This window comes from Protopterus annectens, chromosome 1.part0 (assembly GCF_019279795.1).
Source record: "Protopterus annectens isolate FY-2018-M chromosome 1.part0, PAN1.0, whole genome shotgun sequence".
NCBI classification, from domain to species: domain Eukaryota; kingdom Metazoa; phylum Chordata; order Ceratodontiformes; family Protopteridae; genus Protopterus; species Protopterus annectens.
The window spans coordinates 119,939,796-119,952,590 of record NC_056725.1 but is presented as its reverse complement, the minus strand read 5'-3'; the positions used below and the strand labels follow the sequence as shown (position 1 = coordinate 119,952,590).

The window sequence follows — 12,795 nt, the reverse complement described above, 5'->3', positions numbered from 1 at the left end:
GCAAATCAAGTAACCCCCACAAACTTAAACCCCACCCCTAATCTACCCACTAATCACCCCCAATTTACCCTCCAACCCATACCCACTAGTTTTATCAAAACAGTTATTAAAAAACTGAAACCTACCACCCTCTCTGCAGACCTCCTCCCTGCAAAGTACCTACAAATAGTTGCAGATGCCATTGCAAATCCCATATCTATCCTGATCAACAGAACCTTATCCGAAAGCGCTATCCCCTCCCCCTGGAAAATATCCCACGTCATTCCACTCCATAAAGGAGGAAGTTCTACAGAACTATTCAACTATAGATCCATTGCTATTCTTTCCCCACTAGCCAAAATAATGGAGAAATGTGTACACAAGCAACTAATGCAATACTTTACATAGAATAACTTACTATCAAACTTCCAACATGGTTCCAGGCCACACCACAGCACCACCTCAGCCCTCTTTCCTTTACTAACATCATAAACCAAAAAGTACAGTTTTGTACCTACCATAAATGTAGATGTCCGATAGGTATGCATCTGCAGTCCTAACATTATATAGTCTCCGGCGGCATTATATGCAAAGCAAAGCGGGACCAAAAAACTCCTCCTCTGCACGGACCGGCGTCTGGCGTCAAAAGTCGGGTTGAAGCTAGGCAAGCTAGAAAGCTGAAAAGTCGGGTGTCTGGGCCTAAGCAAGGAAGTAAGTAAGAATTTTGTGTTGTTGGGTGTTAAACCAACTTTTAACAAGTTAAACAATTATTGACTTTGTCTGACAGAAGGAGAGGAGTGTGAAAGTAGTTAGCTTTAGAGTTAGATTTTTTAGAAATTCGGTGGTAGAAATCTCTGGATCTGACCGACCCGCACTTGCTAGCAGCACCAGGCTTGCAAGAAAGACCAAAACCACACAAGCTATGAGGCGTCGGCTGAATACCACGCGACAGGCCAGCAGCTATGACGAGAGGGTGAAGTGCGACATCAGCGACCGCTGCGAAGGGCCGCCTGAGGAGCAAGGCAGGACCTGCTATGTTAGGACTGCAGATGCATCCTTGAAGGACATCAGGAATGACAAACTATCCTCCACCCTCTTTCTTGACCTATCAAAAGCCTTTGACATGGTTAGCCATGAACTTCTCATTCTTTCTCTAAAGTCAATTTCCCTCAATAAGCACGCAATCCAGTGGTTCCAGTCCTACCTGACTGGTAGACAACAGGCGGTATTATGGCAGGGCAAACTGTCCAGCCAGCTACCTCTCACACTCTGTGTCCCTCAGGGCTCCATACTAGGTCCACTACTTCTCTATTTTCATCAACAACCTTCACACTGCTATCCCTAAAGCTACCTGCATTCAATATGAAGAGGATTCCACTCTGATCTGCTCAGCCACCTCCCCATCCGAATTGCAAATCTTAACCCAAAATACGTTTAATACTATTGCAAACTGGATTGCCAACCAATGCCTACTGCTGAACTCCAATAAAACTAGACTTCTATTCTTCACCCCCACTAGTAAATCCACTACACTTTCATTCTTTGTCACGTCAAATAATGGTACCACTATCTCCCCAGATATCCATCCCAAGCTTCTAGGGGTTATCATAGATGTTGTGTCTTTCAGCTTTTCCCGGTTAGGGGCTGCCACAGCGGAACTCCGGTCTGCTAATGATTGGCAGTAGATTTTTACGTGCAGAGTTGCCAACCCTGACGCACAACCTTCAATGAAGGTACACCCATTCACGCATGTCTCCACACAGAAGACGCTCTAGCTGAGAATCGAACAGGACAACGTCTTACTGTGAGGCGACAACGCTACCGCAGCACCACAACCGGGGTTATCATAGATAATAATCTTAAATTTGACCTACATGTCAACAAAACCATACAGGCCATCAATAAGAGGCTTGGATCACTGTATAGAAACAAGACATTTTTAACACCACTGGCTAGAACTGCTATCGCCCGGTCACACCTACTCTCGATTCTTATATATGCCTCACCTGTACTCTCAAACCTCAACAAATCTGAACTAAGTAAACTCTCCCATAGCTACAACCATATTGCTAGATTTGCCACTGGCTCCACCTATAGAACCCATCACTGCCAGAACCTGAAAGACCTAGACTGGCTAGAACTGCCCAGCTTAATTCAATTCAATCAACTCTTAATAGCACACAAAATACTATACCACCCTCAGAATACCCCCTCGATTATAAATATTATTAAGCCATATAGCAACTTGAGATCCCTACGATCAGCCAACAAACTACTGGTTCAAACCCACAAAGCTAATAACTGTGCTGGTGAATTCTTGTTAGTTAACTTTGTTGGCAAAACCTGGAATTCATTGGCAAACTATTTAACCCTACAATCCTCCATAAGTCTCTTCAAAAAAAAATAAATAAATAACCTCAAACAGTACTTTAAAGTGAACTGGCTTTCCCATGTACCAACCCCGATTAAGTTATAAACTGAAAGCATAATCTGTAAATATCGTAATATGCAATTACTTAACCAAGCTCTGCTTCCAGTCTGATGTCTGTTGCTTTTAATTGTGTCTGATCAGGAGAGCTGCGAGTCCCTATTTAGGAACATTACTAAGCCATTGTACAAAAGATCTTGTCTTATATTTTCTAATGTTATCTAACTTTTTGTGTAAACCATGTAATGTTATCTAACTTCTTGTGTAATTTATGTAAGGTTTTCTACTGGAGCTTTTCTCCCCGGGCCTCCACTGAAAATGGACATATATCCAGTCGGACTATCCCAGTAAACAAATATAAAATAAAATAAATAAATAATAAGCTTTCTAGCTGCCTGCCCCTTCTGTTAATTTGACCACATATTTCCTTCCTGCTTCTCTTACATTGGCTTTTTTGACTAAGTATAAAATTACTATTTTGTGAAATCACTCCCCTTCAGCTATTTAAATTTATTGGCCATCACACTGTATTCCATAGTTCCAGAATATGAAGTCCCCAACCATTTTCAATCTATCTTGTTCTTTTAAAAGTAGTGTCTCTCCTCTTAAATAGCTAAAGCTCAAGTTACCCCCTCTCTTTCGTATCTAACTTCTTAGTGCACACTGCAACTCTTAGGATATCAGCCCATTTTTTTCCTCTTACCTTTAAGATCTGCAACATCTAGTCCAAGACCACCAGTTAATGGACAGCCCTCATGCTGCCTATCAGTAGTCATCTTGGGATTAGTAGTTCTGTTTTACTCCTGGTGAGAGGAGGAGTATAGGGACATTATTTCCAGGAGAGTGCTGACCACCTGATAACTGCTTCATAGATGCTCGCTTGAAATTTGTGCTTAAATTTTGTTCCTGGTGATAGAAAGAGCAGAGTGCATTGATTACGATCTGTTTCCGATTAGGCAGTGTTTGTTGGTGCTGGACCTTCCTTGACTGGTCTGGTTGCTATTTAAGACATCTACCAGTTACAGGTTACAATAAGCCTGCAGACCCTTGCAATATCTGGGACAAGATTGCTGATCACCAAAGAGCCTGTAGCCTGTTTCTCGTCTTGGGATTGTTGCTACTGTTTTGCTTCTGGTGAGAGAAGGAGAAAGGAGCGCTGTATCCCAGCAGTGTGAAGCTAAGATGAGACTAGCACTAGTAGCAGCCAATCGTGTAAATCTCTTTCCATCATTCTTAACTAACCTAATTCTTTCTTTTCAGAAAGTACTGCTTGATTAGCTGCTGTATAATCTAACTTCAGAATACCTCCCTAAATACTCCATCCATAAGTCAGGGCTACTACTTAGTTTCCCCACAAATGTTTTGTCACTGACCTGTATAGACTCAGACACCTTGAGATGGCATTTTTCCTGTAAAAGCACCCTTGAAATTTCACCAATACCTAGGACAAAGGGCAACTAGTTTGCAATGACTAGCACTGCCCCAGAAGCTGCAAACCAAATACTCCTAACATTACTTTATATTCTCACTGCAATCATCTAATCAACAAAAAGGGCCTGTTGGCATGAATAAGAACTTTCCCACCATCTCCATTACCAGCTTGGTGGATGTGGGCATCCTGAGGCAATGTAGAAATTGCCTCATATTTACTGACAACCAGTTAATTCTCAAACTGCTGCAGTTATGTTGAAGCTGCATTTATACAATGTCACCGGAGGCAAAGCTCTCACATAAAAGCACTCAATGTCAATCAGGTTGTCAAGTAGTGCACTGCTACACCCATCACACACAGTTCAAAACAGACAGACCCACACAGGCTCTGCACTTAAATAAATGCCAAAGACCTCCTAGATGAAGTATACATAAATACCCTCAGCAGCTCACAATACACACTTTCAGAACCCCCACATCAACACATACAGCCACATCTTATGGAGGGAGCTTCTACTTCTAAGCCAATAAGGCAAGCCACCACACAAGCCATCACTCTGGTTATTGGAGACTTAATTGTGAGACGCACTGATGCCCTTCTCACCAGGCTGAGTAAGGAGAAAGTTAAAGTCAGCTGCATATCAGGGGCCATGATCCATCATGTTACACAAACACTCAGGTCACTGGACCACAACTACCAGTATGACTTAGTCATAGTCCATGTGGGTATAAATGACATGAGACATACCTCCCTAGACTATATGAAGAGAGACATCATGGAGCTCTCAGAATGTGTGTCCCAGACTAGTAGAAGCCTAGCAATGAGCAACATTTTACCTTCTCCAAGGATGATGCCATAACACAAAAAGAAGAGGACTGACTTTAACAAATGGCTTGGTTTCTGGTGTCATTCTAAGGGTGTGCAATATCTGTCAGCATGGTAGGAGATGGTCCACAGACCACGCTGCTTTGCAAGGGATAATCTGTACCTTTCTCATCTAGGCTTTCTAATATTAGCTAAAAAATGGTCTTACATCATAGTGCCTTTTTTAGGAAATGCCAAACTGAAAGTACGTCTAACACAGCAAATCAAAACCAAGAAAATCTGACTGTGTTCCTGCTTAATGCTAGGAGTCCAAACAAAAAACTCCACTCCCTACAAGCTCTACTCACCCTAGAGAATGCGGACATCTGTGATGTCACCAAGACATTGTTTAAACCCTTGGAAAGCACACCAGTAGTGCAAAACTATAATGCCTTCCAACATTTAGACCAGCTTCTACACAGACAGGTACTAAAGATGGTGTCTCAATTTACATCAAAAATAAATATACCTCAAGGTTGGTCAAACAGGACAATGCTCTTGAGCTTCTCCATGTTCAAAATCACCACAGCCAAAATCCAATACCACTTCTTTATAAGCTATAGGTTCCCCTCCATGACCCAGGATACCCATAATATGTACTTAAAAACTTATTGGAAACGCTCACCATCCAACCCAAAATAAATATACATGGGTGACTAATTACCTCACTATTAACTGGAAATCATATACATCAACAAATGTGTAGGCATACAGATTCCTGGATTTGGTAAACACAAACTCCCTGGACCAGATTGTCAATACATTGACCAGGGGGTGCAAACATACTGGATCTGGTCCTCACTAATATAGGAGAGTGCTCCACATCCCCAGTGTAATGTGTTCTCTGGTTAGGTCAAACCACAAAATGGTATCCTTTGAAGTAAAAATGAAACCTGGAACCCTAGCTAACCCTGGAATGTTCAGGAACTGCTCTAAGGCTTACATCTTAGTAGCAAGTGATAACATAGTAAAATGTCAAGCCCCCATGAACCCTGAGACCACTGCTGCCAACACAGAACTGTTGATAGCTGCACAGAGGTAGCTGTACCCACCAAGTCATAGTACAGAACTGACTAAAAAAAAAGCCACCCTGGTGGAATCACAAAATAATTAGGTTGTATAACAGAAGAAAAAGGCAAATATTATGAGGTGCAGCTCCTAGCTGGATAAAAACACACACAAATTAATAATTCAGTGGACAAAGAAAGCTTACCCAAGCTGAATTTGAGGTAAATTGGCCTACCAGGCCAAAGACAATAAAGGCATTCTTTAGCTAGGTCCACAACTTCAAAGGCAACAACACAATTGTGTACAGAGCTCATCGTTAATGAAGCCATCTATACTGGGCTAAAATATATAGCTAAAGTATTAGCCTAACAAACTCAGCTCAAACTTTACTCCTGTCTCTCTCTCTCTCTCTCTCTCTCTCTCTCTCTCTCTCTCTCTCTCTCTCTAACTCCCCTTGGGAAATAATATCAACTATAATTCCCCCTACTGTCACTAGGGAACAGGTCCTTAATGTTCCCTCCAATACCAAGAACATTGCATCAGTGAGCCCAGACAACATCCCAGGATGCATTCTAAACAGCATGAAACATGATCTATCTAGAATTGCTATTTAACTGTAGCCTCCAAGTAGTCCTCATGTCTCACAAATGGAGACAGCAGTCAACCCTCTGCACAAAAGGTGGACCATCTACAGACTCTGGAAATGACAGACCTATAATTCTCACATACAAATGCATGAAAAGAATCATCATGGAAATAATAAAGAATGACATGGGAAACCTCCAGACACTGGAACCAACCCAATGTGTTTTCATCAAGGGCAGTACATGCCTACTCAAGCTGGTGGACTTCTTTGAGAAAATCACCAAAGCAATGCATGAGTGTAAAATGACTCACATGGCCTACCTTGACTTGGCCAAGTCATTTAACAAAATACCCTACTCAGGCATTGTTGACAAACTCAAGAGTTAGATATAAACCCATATGTCACCCAATGGATTGCCAGTTGGCTAACAGGCTCCAGGAAGTTAGAAATGTGGAGACCATCTCTACAAAGTCTCAAGTGCAGTCCCTCAGGGATCTGTCCTGGGACTGCTCCTTTCTGGCATTTACTTCTCTGAATTAAAGGCCAAGATCAACTAGCTAACTAAATTTGCAGATAAATACAAATTAGGTGCAGTCACAGAATTACCTACGGACAAACGTTCTCCAGGATGGGCTGGCTGGCACAGACAAATAACTGGTGTCAAAGCCATGGACTAAAACTGAATGATAAGAAATGCATACTAGTATCCTTTGGGCCTTCGGGAAGTCATCCGCCCCTGTAACTATCATGTTGACAACACACCTCTAGAGTTGACCCAAAAGACATGGACTTTGGGACACACAGACAGTAATCTAGTCTTTGACCATCACATGTCTACAGTAGTGAGAAAATCATCCTATGCTGAATAACATATAAACAAAGGTATGGCATCGATAGGTCATTGTTCCACTGTATTTGGCACTCATTAGACCTATTGTTGAGTACAATGTATATCCAACAACAGGAATGTCCAAAGAAGTTCCTCACAGGGTATAAGTAACACGTCCTTTGCAGACCACCTTCAAGGCCCTATTCACTGCATTCTATGTCATACAGGTTGTTGAGGGGAGATCTATGCCCGGCACACAAGGTACTGTACTGTCAGACCTCACCATGATGAATCTCCTGTAAATCCGCAAAACAAACAGCACCAGAATTACCCATTCTAAAGACTTAAAATCTTCCTTGTGATATTAAATAAGCCCTACTGGAGAGACAGGTATGTATCCCAGAGACCATCTCTTCTCTAGAACACGCTCCCCATCCATAAAAAAAAGTTCCTTTCCAACTCAAATCAAGTGTAACTTGGACAACTGGATGGGGAACAGGAAATTCATCTCTAGTTTGGCACATCTGTCTTAAATGGACACAGGCAGCCTGTAAATGGTTCATCTTCCTGGCCCCTGCTTGTAAATATTTCACATCCCACACCCTTGCTTACAGTTAAAGATACCAGACCTCAGAGATTTGGGATGAATGGCTAGGCTTAAAAATGCCTTTGTGGTCATTAGCCTAGTACACACCTAGGAACCTATGAGAAAGAAAATGTAGAATTTTGATGTATAAGCCAAGCAGAAGCAAAGAAAATATAGGTTGAACGTCGAGCTGGCACCTCGGTGTTCGTGAAAATCTACTGCCAATCATTAGCGGACCAGAGTTCCGCTGTGGTGATCCCTAACCGAGAAAAGCCGAAAGACAACAACAACTGTTTTGTTTCTGCTGCTGGACTTTTTTTTGTGCCTACCACCTAGTGGTCCCTTCTCTTATTGTAGGCAATACAATCAAGCCAGTTATGCATCATGGCTAGAAAGACAGGTTGTTGAATACCTGGGATAACTGACATAAATCATAAGTCAGAAAGGCCAACAAGCAGGGAGGAACTGAAACTCTTAATGCCTGTAGATGACTGTATTAGACTGACTTTTTTTCCCCTTGCAGCTGCAAATATGTGATTTTGGCATTCAGCCTAAATGACCTGGAAGACTACCAATGCAGCAGTAAGTCAAATGATATGCCTCTATACAGAGACTTCAAGAAACAAAAGTACCATTTTTAACTTCAGTTATTCAGATATTATTAGCAAGCAGTTGGTGATCAATGAAATCTGAACGCTTTCTCAGAAATGTGTTTCCCTTTTGAAGGGTCACAGAGTACCAAATTGCTTTCTGGAATTCTTTCGATGAATACTTAAGAGCCTGACTTTTTTCAGATGGTCATAACTTGTCTGTTCAAATCTCCAGGTTCCAAAACACAAGTCAGGCAAGACACAGAGGCATTCTGCGGAGTTCATCTTACCTATTCAACACTCAATCTCGACAATTTCAAAAGTCTAGTAATGCTTAAGGGTACAAGTTAAGCTTATTTGAGAAACAAATGCTAACTTAGAAAACATCACTTAAACATGCCCTTAATTGCAATTAAGACAGTACCCCTGTTTCCCTATGTTTCTGGTATACAACATATGACATCTATCCAAGGTGATCCTGGGATCCCAAGAAGCAAGGAATGTGTCCATGCTGCTCTGAACTACAAGGCACTCATGTCCAATTGACATTCTATGAGCAGCTACAAATGAAGCCCAGAATTAGTGAAAATCTGAACCTGGCTCTTGATAGTAGCACTGACTGCGGCTACCCTGTAAATAATTCCAGGTGAAAACGGTCACACTACACTTCAAGTTTGCAGCACACAGCCACCAAACTTTTTTCAGATTCTAACGGAGGATTGTAAACAGTATGATCCAATGCCAATGTAAAATTCTTGAAAACACTGCTCACTTTAGAGAAAAAAAATTAAACCTGTGGCAGATCTTCCAAGGCACTATTGCTCTTACTACTGCTGGAATTCTTTGTTTCAGCAGTCTCAAACGAACACAGTAAAAGATCCAAGATTCTGTCAATAAGCAGAAAATCTTGTACCATACTATGGTCCACTCTACCCTGATAAAATGGAATGAATATTACGAGGTCAGCTACAATATGCATTTGATGATCAACATTCAAAGAGAAAAAGGTTGACCTGCAAATTCCTTCAATTTTTCCAGTATCTATCCACTGGAACTACCCGATGATCTCTGAACCAGTACGTGATCTGCCACTACAGACAAATATTTTGTTTAACAAAAAAAAAGTGGCTAATGAAACAAAGGGAAAAAAAAGTCAGACACAAAGGGGAAAAATTTAAGTAACATTGCATGACAGGGTGGGTGTTACAGGGGAAATAATGGAATGCCCAGAGGTGTTGTGAGGTCAGCTGCTGCCCATTACTGGAAGGAACATTACTTCTCTTCAGCACCCACTCTGGAGGGTGTTAATATGCTTAGAAAACAAGCCGTTAAAATGCTTTGTACTGGTTTTATTACTACTCTGCATTTTTTTAATTTATATTTTAATGTAAAATACTTCCTCCGCACAATATTTCAAAACTGGCGCAGGATATGCAATTGTTACTGGATGAAGTACTTTACATCCAATATATAAATTACATTAAGTATTTAATAATGTCTACACATCCACACACAAAGATCCAAAAAGTAGACAGAGGCAATCTCACAAACAGAAAATTAGATGGGCACACATACAAGCACACACAAAATATGTCCAGCCATTACAGCCATATTATTGACTGTACTTGTCAAAAGTTTTATTCTGATCAACTGAATGAAAAAATATACACCATCATAAAAATGCATTTTACATCATTGCTCTCTGACCCACACAATGCAAAGCAATGCATTCCTCCACACAAGTGCTCAAAACACACACACACACACACACACACACACACACACACACACACACTAGTTGATCATCTACAACTCACTGTAATCAAATGAATGACTTAAGCATGTTGCTGGCAGACACAGTTCAACCAGTTTAACACATTACAGGACACACGTGTGCACACAAACGGCCTTGTAAATGCAGCAGTTTCCTGCTTTAGTTCTGTTTCTCTCTGTGATTCTAACCGCAGCTTTTTAAGAGTAGCTGCTTCTAACACAGGAAAAGGAAATGGCAGGTCACTGTAACTGGTGTTACTTGAATTAGTTTTGCTGTTTTTTTTCTTTTTATTTTATATTATTCTTCCTACCTGATAACCTTGGCTTCTTAAGAGATGTGGTTAATGAAGAGAAAAAGACATGGGGGTTGCAGTAAAGGATTTCAGTCTCTGTGCACAGATTGGATTCTGGTAGGTTCACTTCTTTTTACCGGGTTCCACCCATAGCCGGCCTTACGCATAGGTCGGCTAGGTGGCCACCTAACTGCTCTAGCAGGGGCGCTTTTCCAGTATTTATTTGGTGTAGGTAGACCAGGATGGGGGCATCAGGTGGTGTGAGGGGGTGCCATGGAGCCCTTTTGCCTAGAGCACCAGTTGACCTAAGGCTGCTCCTGATTCCACCTGTACATTAATCAGTGTGGAACATCCAAAGGGAATAACTACTTCCCCAAGACCATTTTCTAAAAAGCATTAACCTGTCTTTCAATAGCTTAACTCTTACACTGCATGTTTTCACTAATATGAACAAATGTTACCACTAGGGCCTGAATCAACAGGATTTTTTTTTAACTAAGAATGTAATAACACAGCATTTGAAAGATAATACCTCAGCTCTGGAGTAAAAGACACGAAAAAGGGAGCATTAGCACACTAATATCTCCTAAAAGCAAAATACCTTTATGCTGATTCATCTGATAAATGTGTGTCTCACCTTTTAGCTGAAAGGCAGAGAAGTAAAATGCCATCCTGCATTAGCAGATGGGGACATACTCTGGAACAGATAATTTTTTTTCTGCAAAAGGATCTATACCTTCAGCAGATTTACGACAGAGGGATAGGGTCTTGGTTGTGGAGCAAGAGACAGCAGACCATTTGCTAAGGAGTTAGCCTGTTGAGGATGGACAGCTGTGAGCAGTCTGCAAACTCACTTTTTCTGTAAGGGTTAAGGGTCGTATGGGGCGGGGGAGCACTCAAGTCCACAAACTTCGGCCCTCATGAAAACAGTGGGGGAACACACTGGCAGACTATCTACAAATGCAGATCCACAATGAAATTACTGCACATTAGATGTGGAGGGTGGTACAGATAAAAGGGTAGGGCACACAAAATTGAACCAACTGTAAAAAATAGCTCACATTAGCCCAGCTCTCATACCAGCTGGCAAGGTGGCTTTGGTAAATCACTGGGGACTGAATGGGTCTATAAAGAATGGATTAATGGTCAAAAGGTGGATAGGGAATGCTGCAAATAAATAAAAATTTTAAAAAGTTTCCCAGCCTCCAGAGAACCTCCCTACTCACATGCCTGCGTACGTGTTCTCTGTTGAAGGCAAAGGGATGCTCTGCTAAACGGTTCCGGGAAGTGACCTCACCAAACACAGTGCCAGCTTCTAGTAGCAAACTGTCTCAAAGAGGAAAGAAGTGTAAGGATTTCATGCAAACTAAAGGGAAGATAATTATGACTCTCAAAAGCACTGTTGAGAGCTTTGCTGTGCCTGTAGATCCTCTGTGTGAATAGAGCTGCTGCAGTTCAATGGTAAACCTTTATCTGACTTGATTTTTATATAAAAGATAATATGACCATTTTACTTTGTCTTAAGAAGGCTGGATTTTCTGGATGAAAATGCTTACCATTGCAATAAAAGTTGATCCCAAGAGCTGTACATTTTTTTGCTTTAATACTTGGATATAAAAACCAACCTGACACAAGACATAATATCCTCTCTTAAATACAATTACATGTTTATTGCTTCTTGCTGGATAACAGCAAACAGCAGTAGTTATCTATGAGCACTGTTAAGACTTATTTGCGGATGGACTCATTTTTGCATTCAAATGAAGCCCACCTGCTTACTGCACTAATTGGGTTACTGCTGTGCTTACAAAATACAGCTACTTTCATAATGAATAAAATAATTCAATATGCAATTTTATTAAGTGATTAATTCAGCAGACAATGAAAGAGTATGTTAGGCATGCTAAAATGAATCTGCAACATTTATTAGGTACTCAGTTTAACTAGAAAAAGACTCTGAGATGGTCTGTTGCTTACTTAAGCTGTAGTGCTTCATGGATTCTCCGGTACATGTAACATTCAACATACAGCCATGGAGATTTAAACCAGCTTGGTTTTTCATCTCCACCCATCAGCACTTGCTGGCGCTCCAAATACTGGTTCCACTGTTCAGTATCACAGAGTTTATCAGTGAGAGGAATAACAGGTTTGTCTGTCTTGAGTTCATTCAGTAGCTTGGAAAGGAGGGAGATGGTCTGCTTTTCAGCTTCCACACCTTCCTACAGATTAAAAAACAGAAAGTACCTTTACAATTTGAAATTACATTGCTTAAAGCAGTCTCTTCCATTACAGTGTTAAAAAGAATCTCAGTGAAACCAATTTAGTTTTATACCTAAATTTGTCCAACTTTAACATTACACATTGTTCTTTAACAGAGAAATATCTTATCCTGGCAAATGACAATAATGTTACCTGGTTTGACTCAAT

The 12,795-nt window shown here is 41.0% G+C and overlaps 1 protein-coding gene across 1 annotated transcript in view; it reads right to left on the bottom strand.

Annotated features, from left to right (window-relative positions):
• ARMT1 (acidic residue methyltransferase 1) overlaps positions 1-12,795 on the bottom strand; it is a 352,965-nt gene that overhangs the window by 185,940 nt on the left and 154,230 nt on the right. Inside the window, exon 3 of the mRNA XM_044088624.1 lies at positions 12,346-12,587. Within this exon, the coding sequence (XP_043944559.1) occupies positions 12,346-12,587 (242 nt within the window). The remainder of the gene's footprint in view (positions 1-12,345; positions 12,588-12,795) is intronic.